General features: G+C 34.0%; 4 protein-coding genes across 4 annotated transcripts in view; 3 read left to right on the forward strand and 1 right to left on the reverse strand.

The window, feature by feature from the left end:
- On the forward strand, window positions 1-2346 carry LOC118736789 (RING finger protein 37; the record flags this gene model as incomplete). Its single annotated transcript, XM_036466824.1, is given in 1 exon segment — window positions 1-2346. A coding segment is annotated over 1 exon segment (729 nt), but the record flags the coding sequence as incomplete, so codon positions are not given.
- A 1261-nt stretch (window positions 2347-3607) lies between these two features.
- On the reverse strand, window positions 3608-4343 carry LOC118738363 (methylated-DNA--protein-cysteine methyltransferase). The gene has a single exon (XM_036469286.1). It carries the CDS (start codon window positions 4245-4247, stop codon window positions 3675-3677), a length of 573 nt encoding a protein of 190 aa, XP_036325179.1. The 5' UTR covers window positions 4248-4343; the 3' UTR covers window positions 3608-3674.
- Window positions 4344-6310: 1967 nt separating this feature from the next.
- LOC118738364 (RING finger protein narya-like) lies at window positions 6311-7463 on the forward strand. The gene has a single exon (XM_036469287.1). The coding sequence runs from the start codon at window positions 6762-6764 to the stop codon at window positions 7404-7406; it is 645 nt and encodes a 214-aa protein (XP_036325180.1). The 5' UTR covers window positions 6311-6761; the 3' UTR covers window positions 7407-7463.
- Window positions 7464-13055: 5592 nt separating this feature from the next.
- The window catches only part of LOC118736790 (sphingomyelin phosphodiesterase-like), a 9762-nt gene continuing 7682 nt past the window's right edge, over window positions 13056-15135 (forward strand). The window contains exon 1 of the mRNA XM_036466825.1: window positions 13056-13265. Within this exon, the coding sequence (XP_036322718.1) occupies window positions 13157-13265 (109 nt within the window). The 5' untranslated portion in view covers window positions 13056-13156. The remainder of the gene's footprint in view (window positions 13266-15135) is intronic.

Consider the following 15135-nt stretch of genomic DNA (forward strand, 5'->3'; position numbering starts at 1 on the left):
AAGTGGGGTCGACTGCCATCGGATCCATTTACTGGCCTTGAATTTACCTCTCATCGTAAAGCAATCCTTAACCTCGCTCTTAAAGCTCGCATAGAAAAGTTCCTTATGGAAAATTCCGAACACTTCAAAACAGTGCCACGTTCTTTAGGAAGTTCTTTTGTAAGGCGTAGCAAAAATCGGCACGCGTCACAGTTTGCAAGTTTGTGTCAACGCCACAGTTCAACAGCTGGAACCTACTCATCTCTGTCAGCGGCATTCTACAAGTCTTCATCGCAAGCTTCGGCAACAGCGACATTGTCATCGCCAACACTTCCAGCGAAACGGCTTAGACTTAGCGATTCGACGGCATATCGCTCAGAAGCAACACTACACACTTCCACAGCAACACAAACATCATCTTGCACTTCGTTATCTTTTTCGACAAAGTCAATACCATCTTCTGTGGGAGTAGCAACAGCGTCATCTACTTCGTCTTCCACCACAATTGCAACAGGCATCGACCACGCTATACAAGTAGCATTAAGAAATGTTACGCGCTACACTTGCACGCCCCTGGAAACAAAGCCTGATACTTGTATACTTTGTAAAACAGAAGAATTCTCATATGAAATATTAACATGTAAGCATCTCGTATGTCGTTCATGTCTTGTACAATTGACGAAGGACGAAATGTGTATTTGCAAGACCAGTTTCCGCACAGCCGATGTTGAACGCTATCATAAATTGTAAGCTCTGAATAATTTATGCATCGTAAAACACATATGTATTTATCGGCAGTTTTAACACTAGAACTGATTAATGAGCCTAAAAGTAGTCGTAAAATTGCTAGTTTTGTTAAATATTTTGCCTCATTTTTAATACGGCCGCTGTTATAAATCGTTGGGGGGATAAATGTGTGGTTTACACATAAAACGACATGAGTCCAGTTTTTGTTAACTGCTTTTGAAAACGAAAAACTCGATTTGTATGTAACCTTTTTCGATATGATTGAGTTAAGTTTTGTAAAATGGCTTTAATGGAATAGATTTTGTGATTTAACGTTTATAAAAAACTATTTTTTATTTTATGTATATTGTTTCTTATACATGTTCCCAACGACTTGTAACAGGGTTAATGGATAGTTAATTTAGTCTCAGGCTAGGTTTAAGCAATATTTAATCAGCCTTAAATATAATAATCGTAAAATGATAAACATAATATATTTAGCTAGGCAACCAGCTATTGAGTTAATTTGTAATTGGTTTGTATCGATTAGAACAGGGAGGGAAAAGAAGTAAAACACAATTTAAGGTTAATTAATTTCATATTTTTAAGTACTATATGTTTAGATTGCTAGCCAGTTTACGCTCGATAGACTTGCAACCAATCAAATTGAGTCATTTTTATCTTAGGATGGATTACTGTTGATTCAAGTGTATACATATGTAATACTGTAATGTGCGATAAAAAAAAATAACTTCTAAATTAGCTGAACTTAATTTTTCTGTACCGGTAAAAAAGTTTGCGTAAATCAACCCATACCAACTAAAACATCTCGTTGGCGGATTAGAGTAAAATTGTGTCATATAATTATGTCTCCCGAACATCGCAATGGAATTTAATATAAAAAACTTTGTATTTTTTTATCGCACAACACTTTATGAATATGTTTTCTATAATTTGAACAAGTAATACATATACATACATCGTCATATTAAATACATACAATACATATATGCATAAATATAATATTTTCCAATTCGTCGCCAGGGTCAAAGATTGTCGTATGTTAATTTCGGCAGGTTGTGGGAAATCGCGATTGAAGTTTGGAATGAAATTTTTCAAAAACGCGAAGATAGATTTTCTCCAAAGTCTCTGAAAATGTTACTAGTTCACAAAATTCTTAAATTATTTAGTTTTTAATGTTTATTGTTAATTCGTTTTGAGTTTATGAAGGATTTTCTTTAGTAAAATTTTGTCGTAAGCGTCATTTGCCCACAATTTAACAGCCACATTGTTTGAAATACGACAAAATGTGATCAAAATTTCTACTAAATTAACGACACTTTTTACTCAATCTCGGAAACTAAAGAAGATATCCAAAAATGGAGAACGCCATTTTCAAGATATTGATTAGTTTAATATGACTGCATCACTAACTAAATTTTAACTAAATTATCGAAGTAATTGTAGTCAATATCTCGGAAACTAGAGGAGATATCTAAAAACTGATAACACCAATCAAAAGGCCTTATTTCAAAATATATAACTGCATCTATAACTAAAAATCGTCAAAATTGCGCTTACGACAATCTTTTACCCATGCGACGAAATGCATTTACATGGAATAAAATGTTTAAATAAGAATATTGTCTTTCATTCGCATTATGAAAAACTTGATAAATAACAAAAGAGAAATAACGTATTATGATTTGAATTCATTTATACCTAATGGTTGGCGTTAGAATACTTATTTTACCACTAATACACCTTATGACGGCTTCTCTAATTCCATATTAATCAGGATTAGTTACGAACGTAGCATACAATTTTAATGCATACGTTCGTAGCAATTCGGGTTCATTGAATGTAGTAAGATGGATTGAGTCTTAGCCCCAGAAATACACTCAGAAAAAGCTCAATCATACCCCACAAACATATTCAGAGTCCGAAAGGAGTCCTAGGTGAGTAATAAATACGAGCGTTAAAAACAAGCAAATATTTGACTTGTATGAATCTTTAAGGAGTAATATATGATCCAAGTTATGAGGCAGCACTTTGTGCCAATATAAAAAAATAAAGATGAATGTTGCCATATACATATGCATATGTACATGTATAAAGATCTCACCCGATTTTTTGCCGAATTTTCTAAAATGAAATAAACTGTGTACACTTCGACTCTTTTACGAAATTTCGGAAGAAAATCGGTAAAGCAATGAAAATAATACTGCTATCTGAAGAATTTCTTGCAGAATTTTTTCAGAATTTTCTTTATTTTTCGTACAGAAATTTCCGTACGAGTTCAACCACTTCATATAAATTTCTATAAATATTCGTAAAAAAAAATCGTTACAGAAATGAGATACTCCTAAAGATTTCTTTGGTTTGCAGGGAAGCTAAAACCATCGAGAGGAAGTCTGACGTTGGCCAATTGTAATTATTTTTATTTTCAATTGTATGTGATTTTAAAATGCTTGCAAACGTCAGAACAAAAATCATGACCGACTATTAGTCGGTCGGATTATTGCCTTTTCATGGTATTTTGAATGTTGTTTTCTCGTTCAATAAGTGAGTGTGAATAGTTTTTGGTCGATCATCCTTCTACAAACAAACAGTTGTCGTTTATCTACTACTACTCGACACTCGCAATAGGGGTGATGGTTCCACATCTATTTGTCTATTGAAGATATTCTGGGCTATCGCGGAATCTATCGCAGCCAGATTTTCGTGAAATCTACTATATGTTCGTTCATAGCTATTCGAATTCAGTGATAGGCATTTTCGTAGATTTCACGAAAAATAGAACTACGATGGATTCAGTGATAACCGTGATTATTTAGTTACCGATTTATCTATATCTGAAAGAAAAAAACACTGTGGAAACACTGACCCAAGCCTCCATATCTTCAACAACATTTTCAAAGAATTTTATTAAACGAAAAATACTGATTTGTTTTTAATGGAATAGAAAACTACTTTCCACTTTCGTATTTTATCAAACGAATTTTTCGTTCTCTGCCACCTCCATACTTAATATCACCATTCTTCGACACTACGCGATGACAAGGTATAACTATAGATACTTCATTACTGCCTACAGCAGTACCCACCGCGCGCACAGCTTTTGGTTTTCCGATGCGCTCAGCGATGTCTCCGTATGTACATGTTTGACCGGAAGGTATTTTCAGTAGTTCTTCCCATACCCTCTCTTGAAAGGGGGTGCCATCCATCACCACATTTAGGATAGTTTCTTCATCATTGAATATTTTATCGGCTAGGTTTTGCGCGTGAGTTATGTCTTCTGAAAGTAATGCTTTTGGCCAACGTTCCTGAAGTGCTATTCCATAATTACTAATTTTATTTTCTTTGCCTTTATGTCCAGATGAACTTTCCGCAAAGTGTAGGTAGCAAATTGCATCGCCGCCCGAGTCCTTTAGAAACCCCAAAACTATATCACCAAAAGGCGTTGTTGCAAGCCCATAAGAAATGCGAATTGGTTTTTTGTTACCAATCGATTTGAGCAATACCCGCTTAGAATTTAGCATGTTGATTGTTGATAAATAAAGACAATAAACAAAAGGGCCGGTGAATCATGTGAGGGATTCACAACAGTGTCGTATTATTGTAGGTATATTTATAAAAAAAAGCTTAAATAAATGTTTAGAGAACTTGAAACCAAGGTAGAACCGTTCTCTCAATTTGTCGGCCATGATTTTTTTTTGAAGTTTGCCAACATTTTAAAATCATATAAAAGTGATAATAAAAAATTGAAATTGTTCGAAATTGTTGTTGCTTGAGATTGAAAATGAAAATGTGTGTGTGAGTTTGTGAGTAAATTTAAAAATTAAATTGTTTGGAAACGTCAAGAATTTTAAAAGTGACTCTCAGCGGTTCTACCTTACCATAGGTGTTGTCAGTAACTTAACCTCACTTTTTCGGCAGGTCTATTCCGGTCACGCATTTTAAAGTACTACAAAAGGTACTAATTATTTACTACTTTTAATCCGTTGGTGCATACTACTTCAAATTAAATGTAGAAAAATGTATAATTACAGGCTTATAAGCCTGAATATATGTTTGTATCGGCAGCTCCACACAGATTGGACATATATTGTAACTTTAAAAAAGTAAAAGCCGTAAAATAAGGCAATTTCCTATTAGACTGTAAATGATATTCTAAATAGATTAAAACACATAAATATCGATAATAACTATAAGCGAATTCCTAATTTAACCATGCAACCACTCTATTCTAGTGTATCAGTAGTTCATTTGGCTCAATATTATGACAATGCAGCAAAAGTTATTTAATATAAAAAATCGCCTTTCCATACTATTTTTGTGAAAGTTTTTCTCCATTGATAACCACGATATCTTTTATTTTTCTACTTTTTGAGTACAAAAATTATACAAATCCAGCAATTTTAAATATTAATATTGTTCTGAAAACACAAAGTTCTTTAAAAATTGCGATAAAACGAATTACTAAAATGGAGTATTTTAGATACTATTTCGCAACGAATAGTAGTATAAAAATTAAGATCGGCAGCACTGAAAATAAGCATGCCGATGTTGTCAAAATCACAACAAACACGTCGCTACTGACAACGCCTTGTTATTATTCCACCATGCTACCTTACTATATTTTTATCATGCTTGAAACGGCAACCAGCTATTTTTTAACAGTGCAAAAATTCATAATTGAGGGATTCACAACGGTGTCGTAAGTGTCATATCGTTATATGTCATAAACTTTAAAAGCTTAAATAAATGTTTAGAGAACTTTGAAACGACAACCAACTATTTTTGAACACTGCAAACATTCATTATATATATTATATATATATATATATATTATATGACTTTGATGGTACTTTGCGAACCCCTTAACATATTTTTTAGGCGTGTAAAGTTCACGACATACAACAATACGGCACTTACGACACCGTTGTTAATACCCCAAATATGACTTTGATGGCACTTTGCGAACCCCTCTATATATTTTTTAGACGTTTAAAGTTTACGACATACAACAATACGGCACTTACGGCACCGCTGTGAATACCCCAATGAAATATTTCTGCAAAATTGCAAATATTCATCAGTTGGCAGCATAGCGCAAAATAGTTTAAATGCACTACCGGAAGTAAAGGGTGGAACTATTTGGACGTTTCTCAATTTTCGTTTCTGTTTTGATACATCTTTTGCTCGACTGACGGTGCTGCCAGATCCAAAATAAAGTACGGCCTTAAGGCTTCCGCGCACTTGTGCAATTCTGTCGATGAGAATCGGTACCGAAAAATTATAACCGTCTAACCGTTGTGCAGGCATTCTTTGTTTACGCTTTATAGGTACTAAGTAGTGAAAAAGGGAATGAATTCCTTATTTACTGATTTCAAAAATTAAATTAAGGTTTTTGAAGAAGTGTCAGCGCAATAGCAAGAAACTAAAGATTAGGGTTACGGTTATTTTGGCCTTTGTTTAAATTTGAAAAAGCCGTCTCAGGAAATGGTCCTTGCTATATTTACATTTGTATTTGAATTTCATCTATATAAATTTATTTGTTTTTTAAATCATGGTTAGGCACATACATGCTTTTGTATCTAAAACTTCATATTCCTAGTAAACAGCTGTTACATGGCGTTGACGGACTTGTAGTTCATGATTTAATGAAATGGTGCCGAAATTCATGGTTAATTTTCGTGGATAATTAAATTCAGGAAATTGTGTTTAAACAGATAATTTTAATCCAAATTCATGAAATGATTTCGTGAATTAGCCTACACATAAACGCAGTAACACAAACATTCCATGATGATGTCGTGAATTTGCTTACCCGTAAACGTAGTAACACAAACATTCCATCATAATTGACGACCAATGTGCTGAAGGCCTAAGGTGTTCAATATCAAACGTCTGGTAGTGTTATGCGGTATTTATAAAAACAAAACATAGCAGTTTGACTTGCAACGGGTTTTCATACGTTTCCTGTGTTTCGCGTTTGCCTCTTCTAAATTCATTTAAATAAAATATAAGGAGAGCTACTATCAAATTGCATAATGTTTATGGTTAATTGCAACAGATGCTTTCGGCCAAAAACTGTAGAGAATCCAAACAGGTTCTTTATAGCCAAATGTAGTCACATCTTTTGCCAAGAATGCTTGCCAAACAGGCAATGCCATGTCTGCAACGCGCTCTACGACGCCAAAGCTATCGACGCCAATATGCCCAAAGCAATGGCAGAATATTTCGATCGACCGGAGAAAGCATTTCGTAAGTTCCAAAAGATACTACAATTCCAAATATCGCAGGACGCATTGAACGCTCATTATTGGGTAAATTTTATGCCACTTCAAGTTCAAGAAGAGACGAGGAAACTGAAAGGTATGCTAAGGATCTATACACATTTGGATGATAAATTAGCGCACGAAACGAAGCGAATTGAGAAATTGAAAGCTTATATATCATATAAAAAGCAAAGTTTCAAAGAGCTGAGTCAAGGCCATCTGCGTCCGGGCCGGGGCCGTTCATCAGCGATTCCATCATGCAGAAGATATAGAACTGAAAGTGAAAGTATTAAATCTCCAACAATAAGCACCTTATCTGACGTAACCTTGTCCAGTGGCAATTGCACAAGATCTACAGATTTGAGCAAACACAGTGATCCATTTTCTGATCGTGGTCGACGTGATTTTACTATGTAATCTTCATAAAATGAGCGCTTGAAACATACATACATATGTATTTACATATATATGTTTATATATACATCTTTTGCTAGATTTAAATATTTAAATATTTGTATCATGTATATGTACATATCGACTGCTGAGTGGAAGATTGACCTATCGCTCTATCTCAAAAAACTTTCAGAATTCGTTTCAAAAACGCCCTACATCAGCACATTGATAGGGCGTTTTTGAACCGAATTCTGGGATAGGGTGTTTTTCAATAAAATTCTGAAATAGGTCGTTCTAGAAAAGTTTTTTGAGATAGGGCGTTTTCGAACTGGCTGCCGAGATAGGTCGATCTTCCACTCAGCAGTCGATATGTAAGTATTTGTGGTGAAAATAAATACTTGTAGATTGAAAAAATCTGTAGTTGTTTATTTAATTAGGGATTGTTCTCCATTCCAATTTTAGTTGAGGCATGGCTCTCTCGTATTATGCAAAACTATCGATAGCTAATTTACATATAGGGGATTCCCTTAAGCTCGAAAGTGGCTCGAAAACCACGAAACCTCGAAACTTTTCCAGCCTCGAAAAACAACTGTCAAAACTTAGTCGCGAAAAAAGCCTCGAAAAGTCGTTCGTAAGTTTCAGTGTTGCCTTTATATCCGAATATTTTACGAACTTCATACAATTTACATTTTTCACTTTTTCGTGGCATTTTCAATGCTGATTTTATATGTATTTATTTCAGCTGATGCGATGTATTATACAAAAAACTCTGAATGAGCTGTCAAACTTCGGAATTTCTCCATTGTTTACGAGGCTGAAAAAAGGTGCATTCCCAAAAACAGCCTCGACAACTTTCGAGGTTTTCGAGTTTTCTGCTCTTCGCGTTTAAGGGAATCCCCTAATAGTTAAGTCCGTTATTATACTTTCCCTGGATGCGCAGGTTTTTGTTATTAAGCAGATTGTGACATTTCATGCTATTACACCCAAGGTACATTGAACAGGTAGTATCAGTAGAGCAGCTGATTTGATTTATTTTCAAATTATTTGGTCTCGAAAATGTCAAATATTTTTAATTTTTTCTCACGAAAATTATAAGTTGTTAAAATCCATTTGCATGTGAAACCTTTTTCCATACAAAACAAGCGATTGAATAGCAGCTTTTGGAACGTTCGCCCAACTCGGCAGCATGACCGCTGATTACTGGGCCTTGCAAAGGATGGATCAATGCTTCGAGAAGCAAACAAATATACTAGGAAAGAAAGTTGCATCAATTTTTATTTTTTCCAATTTCAATTTTTTATTTTTTATAATTTTTTGTATTTCACATGGCACGCTTTGATTTAGAAGAAAAAATTCAGAACAGTTTTTGACACTTTCGATACCAGAAGCAACAACAAAATACACGCAAATGTTGTTTTTGCTCTACTGATACTACCTGTTTAATGTGCCTTGCCTAATACTGAAAAATCATGTTTTTGTAAAAAAAAACTAATTTACAAAATTGAAAGAAAATTTTTCTTCGATTTGAGCAACCAAGAAAATTGAATTTCATGCATCTTAATATTTGCAAAACAAGCGACCAATGTCTTCTGTGAAATTAAGGACCGGTAAATATGTTGTCCACCACAAAAATTATTTATTATTAAATTTGTTTATTATACAGCCAGTCATACAAAATAACTTTGATGCGCTTTGCAAACGGTAGCCCAAGTAAGTATTTATTTTCGGAGCTTCGTGATATCATAGAATTGTTTCTACGATGATATTACTAGACTTTCTTGCATTAATTTTTATTAAGATATACGCAAATGCATTCCGATCCAGCTGAAGATTATGACAAAATGAAAGATTACGTACAACAGAAAGAAGTTAAACCCATATGCGAACATAAAAGTTTTAGCGAATTTAAAACAATTTGGCAAATCATTTATGCATAACATTCCCACTCAGGCATTGATATACAATGGCTCTTTGGCGAATTTTTTTTTTATAAAACTGTAGGAAAATGGGCGGGGACCAAATGTGGTATACACATAGCGCTTAGCCGCCTTAATCACTGTATTGTAAATTTTTGAAATAGGGCAAACACCAATCCCCCTAAAATATAGCTAGCTTTGAGTTTTTTTACATGGTGGAGCGCGCGGAATCAAGTACGAAAATAGAGGGATTTTTAAATAAAATAAGAATGGAGGGCTCAGGTACTATAAGAAACCCATTTTCATAATGTACTCGACCCTACACATAACCTTCACTAAGCTTTGTTTCGGGTGTATTTCGTGATTTTTTGTGGCACCGTGTTATTACTGCCAGTTACGTTTTTCCCTTAGAACCCGTGTAATTAAATAAACATGTATGTGTATTAATTATGTACGTATCTGCCGTTCTATGCTGGTGATTGTTGTTGCGAGTGTATTTATTATACCACTTAGCACTCTGTGGCGAAAATCTCTAGTTCTGAACTTATGCGCTTCTAGTACATTTAGACCCAGTACTGGTTCACAATAAATTTCTTTTGCATGCAAAAAACTGGCGAATTTACCATGGCGATGCCCTCAAAAGGCGGACTGGGAGAAGTGTCCTTGAAACAAGAATACCAAATATCCCTAAACTGAAAAACCTTAAATCAATTGAAGAGGCGACTCGCAAGGCAACAAATACTCCCCATGAATTCAGAAGAAATATGTAAATCAGAAATTCTGTTTTTCAGAAAGTAATTTTTAGAAACGAAATAACGAGAATGAAAAATTTAGAAAATACTTTTCATAAAAAAATTAAAATGAAAAATTCGGAAACAAAAGAATCAGAATAAAAAATTCAGAAACGTTTATTTACTTTGAAGATATGTACATAAAAAAAATTAATAATAATGAATTATGCATCTATGTAGGTATTTACTAGAAAAAACAATACGATTTAGAATTTTATATTTTGTGCAATGGCGTGTAGGAAATTAATTAATTCGCTTTCGCATTTGTCTTTTTCGAATGAGTTTACAATACTGATTAAACGCTGATCAAAATCTTTAACTTTTTTCTTGCGCGTTCGATTTGGCTCACCTCCAGCTAAAAATAGCTGAATTTTTGTTTTTGGGGCATTCCAAAGTGACGGGTGAGACATTTTAACTCGTTTTTGCTCAAGCTTTCAGTAAATTTTCTTTAACTATTGATTTGACAAGTGTCAAACTGTTAACACTTGAAGTCAGATATCAGTTTAATACGAAGCTGATAAAGTATAGAATTTAATTATATAACTTACATAGAAATTTAACATCTTCCGAGCGTAACGGGTGACACAACGATAACACCCGCCTATGTGAGTTGTTGGATTCGTTTCCCAATTTGAGACAAACTATAAATATTTCGTTCATAGCGGCTTTCTCGAATGTAGCCAATAGAACGTTGAGGACCATGTTATGCTTTGATGGCATTATTATATTTGAAAATTAAAAAAAAAAAACTATTTAAGCTTGTAACCGGTGGGACAATAGTTTGAGACGAGTGGGGTGAGTAACTATTGAGGAAATATAGTTCATGAGTAAAATGAACGCTACTGGGTTGATGAGAATTTTATCATATTTTGAATAAGGGGACCTCATTTGAACAAGGGGAAACTTAAGAATTTGTATGTTCCGTTAAAAAATACATATTTTGCTGTGACGGGTGCGACATCCAATAAGCATTTTTTGAACGCTTATAACTTCTCACCATAACTGTATTTTTCTAATAATTTACCACCATTTTAAAGTTCATAAATTGTTCTTGCTTTTCAAATAATTATTCTGTGCCTTGCCGCCTTTAGTACATGAGGAATGCCTTGAAAACTTGTTGCAAAAATATTACAGCATATTGTATATGCATTTAGTGAAAAATAAATCGATAAAAACCTATTTCTAAAGAATTAAATATTCTACCTTCTTTACTGTTTTAACATATTAAAACAGAGTTTATGTAATTTAGTTTTTTTTTTACCAGAGATGGCGTCTTCGCTGGAATGGCCCTTATGTTAATTCCTGTAAATTTTTTATTTTATGTAATTCCGAGTGAATTTCATCCCCTGCCAATTTGAATTCAAAGCAAACCTGCCTGATTGTACATATTTCATAATTCGATGGGATATAACGCCTTCTTTCCACGTTGCTATGTTCCGCGAAGTGGCGATCCGATGTGTTACCTCAAAATAGCTCAATAACGTTTGTATTTCGGAATTATATTCCGGTTTTAGACCGAATGCATAATTTACTTTTTCTTGCGGAACAGAGGCGAGAGCTAATAAATATTTGAAATTCATAACGAAACTTGAGCAGGTGTTATACAGTGTTTGAAGCCCTAATAATTGAATATACAGTGCACTCGAGATAATTCGAACTAATAGAAACTGGACTTGTTCGGGCGAAGGAATTGTTTGTGTTTTCGAATATTATGTACTTTTATACCAGAGCGCACTATAACTTTGTTCACTCTGAAATTTTACGGTGCGTATCCAAATTATAGATATATTTTGCTCCGATATAAATTTTATCCTTTTTTCCCCTTATTTTAAAACCATCTAGCCAAAAAATTGCAAACTTACTACGGCCATAAAAAAATGTTTGCTGAGTAGATATGCAGAAGGATTTTGGAGTTTCATGCTGAATTGCAATCATTCCGCCCCCCGAAAAGGACCATGAAATTGTAGCACAAAGTGACTTTGAAAATATTATGAACGTTTCGCAGAAAACTTAATCCTAATTATGAAGCAAACATCAAACTTTAATTTGGGTTTTTACTTACATACTATGTGGGTCAAGAAGTAATTGTTTTGTGGCTATACATATGTATTTAGTTACTAAGCAAAGTATAAAATAGTAGGAATATTGCGAGCAACAATGGGCAGATATCGTTGTAAATGTATTTTCAAAACATAATTTAGCTCGGTTTTATTATCGGAATATGCCGCTTTTCTATCGAACGAGCGATAGATAGGTGCAAATACATACATATTATGTACAGAGTGTTGCCGCGGCGAAAAATTAAATTTACCAACAACAACTTATTTAATTAATTTGGGCTTTTCTTGCCAAGCTTGGTAAATTGGTTATAGAAATAAAAAATAAGCAAGTAAGTATGTAAAGGCAATCTTAGGCTCAGTTTTGTCGTCAAAAGTAAGGACTTTGTGTATAGTCTAACAGTTCCTTAATTTGAAAACTCCAATAATCGCGGCAAAAGAACACTCAGCGGTTTGAAAATGCGACGAATTTTAAAATCGATTGAAATGGTAACTCATAGTCAGTAATCTATTTTTGACGAAAGTTGTCCCGTTTGAATACTTTAATAAAAAAAAAATTTTGCCAAACGAAGAAGAGTTTAACATTTTCATAGGTAGGAAAAAATTAATCAATTGTGCTTAAATTTAAGCATAATGGCAACGCTATACGCTGTATGTACATACTTATGTATGTATGTATGTGTGCAATACTCGTAAAATTAATATGTACAACTACAAAATAAACCAAAAATTATGTTGCTGATCTAAGCCATAAAGATTTTGCTACCTTAATAACAAAACAGAATGTTTCCACACGTTTTATAAAATACCGTAGATAATCTCCTCGATAACCAATTCAATTACCAGCGATTATAGATACATATGTATGTATGTATGTATGTATGTATGTACATAGGTGTGTGTGTGTGTAAGTGACACTGTTGAATTTAAAGAACTATAAATTTGACTACTCCTATGAATTGGCCATTAGTCAGTGTGGGAATTTTTAGCGGAGTGTTTTCGAAGTGAAAATGAGGATACTTTTGCCTTTGTTCTTACTGGCAAATTGTGTTGCTGTGCATATTCCTGGTGTGCCGCAGGAGTTTACTGCGAACGATGTTGTTCTCTCAGCTATTTCCGGTAGGTGATCGCGAAAATACGCACTTATCACGTTAGACCACGTCAAAAAAAAAAAACCCCTGCAATGCGACCAGAATAAGACTCAAATTTTAGCATTTTGGAAAACGGGTGTTTCGCATACAGCCATAAGCAAATTGGCGTGGTAATATAATTTTTATGTTTTTATGGATTGTGGCAGACATGTGAACGACTCGTTTTTGGCAATAATAATCGGATAAGTAAAATATCAGCAGACATACTTATCACGTGAATTCGAACTGATTGCTATCATTGGAAAAGGCGATTTTATTTCTACGGTGTCTCAATAACAACCAGTCGCCGGTGGAGACTTCGTTACAATTCGAACAATCGTGAGCTCACTATAACTATTGAAAATAGTGTTGCCGTGTTCATATAAATGAATACATTTTAAATTTTGAGGGATACTTCTTTTTGTGCCTCGGTGGGTGCAAATTAGGATACCTTTTCCTATAAGTACGCGTAAGTTGATTAGACTGTGCCAAATAAAATAGTCATCTTTTCTTTCGTTCTCATATGAAAATTTCGTTGTCGGTCACAAAAAAATAGTTGTGGCAAAGTTTCAGCCTCCTATCTTAAATTTTCAGTTAGCGCTCGTAAAAATACAAATTTTTAATGAAAAATACTTTTTCCTTTCACTTTTGTTTACTTTTTTTTTTAATAAATAATTAATAAATAATTAGACATAACAATCGCGGTTGTCGATTCGTGCATGACGAACTCAGGAAGAATGAAAAGGACACGCAGCTACTGAAACACTGAGACCGGAACGCGACCTACATCGTCAAGTGAGAAGTTCTATTAATGTCCAATTAAATCGCGCAGATTTTCAGTAGGACTGAACCATTGACTAAACCTAGCTGATGGGTGTTACGATTGGCCCCATAGAAATGCGATTAGCCAATAATATATTGCGTCTAAGCCTCATTCGGGGACACCAGCATTGTGTTGGTTATAGGGCTGCAAGCCGGTTTTGATCCGGAGCGGTTTTTGAATTGAACCGTCGCTGTTTTTCGGCCATCGAACCGAACCACGAACCAAACCATTTTTATTTTGAAATACAAAAACCGAACCGAGAATCCACTCCAGAAAATGGTTCGGTTCGGTTCAAATACGCTAAAGCATTTTTCAAAATTTGTAATACACAACTTTATCTAAAAATGCAACCCTATGGTAAAACTGTAAATATTTTTGAGTTTAATGGCATCTTTGAGAGTTTTTTATATGGAAGAAAATGCATATCACCGCCAGCAAAAAAATTCAAATCCGTAAAAAAATTGCCAAAAATAAACATACAATTTTTTTTCTAGAAATTTTCATTAACAAATTTGTTAGATGAAACTTGGTTAAATTGTTGTTCTTATTATTTACTTAACCTTCACTCGGTGTAGCGTGATATTTTTCTACCCCAGACGTGTAAAAATTAAAAAAGAAATATACGCAGAGTTACTGAAAAAGTCGTCCTATATATATAACGACTTTATTATTTAGGCAATTTCGATTTTATTTGGTTGTACGACATGATGTCCAAAATTTAACCATTTTCGAGATATTCGAAACTTTTGTTTAAATCTTAGTTCAAGGTCCGATTTTTTATGTTTTTTAGTTAAAGGGTATGTTAGTTAATAAAAGTGATCAATAAAACTTGAACCAAGCACTGACAGTTAAAAATGGCTGTTTGGCAAAGTTTTGTGTTTCCTACATCAGATCATTAAAAAATTGTTTGTATATAAACTATTTTCCAAATTATTTTTAAAACTAGTACATACGTCTTTGTAGCTATCCGAAAAAGTGGATTGCGGGTTCAATACTGGGGCCCTGTTCTGTGAATACGTGAAGTGAAAACATTTTT

The sequence above is a fragment of the Rhagoletis pomonella genome, unplaced genomic scaffold (genome assembly GCF_013731165.1).
Source record: "Rhagoletis pomonella isolate Grant_MI unplaced genomic scaffold, Rhpom_1.0 Rhpom_scaffold_00004, whole genome shotgun sequence".
In the NCBI taxonomy this organism is placed as follows: Eukaryota; Metazoa; Arthropoda; class Insecta; order Diptera; family Tephritidae; genus Rhagoletis; species Rhagoletis pomonella.

Coding starts and splice junctions, on each gene's coding strand:
- LOC118738363 (XM_036469286.1), bottom strand. CDS start 4,247: ATGCTAAATTCTAAGCGGGTATTGCTCAAATCGATTGGTAACAAAAAA.
- LOC118738364 (XM_036469287.1), top strand. CDS start 6,762: ATGTTTATGGTTAATTGCAACAGATGCTTTCGGCCAAAAACTGTAGAG.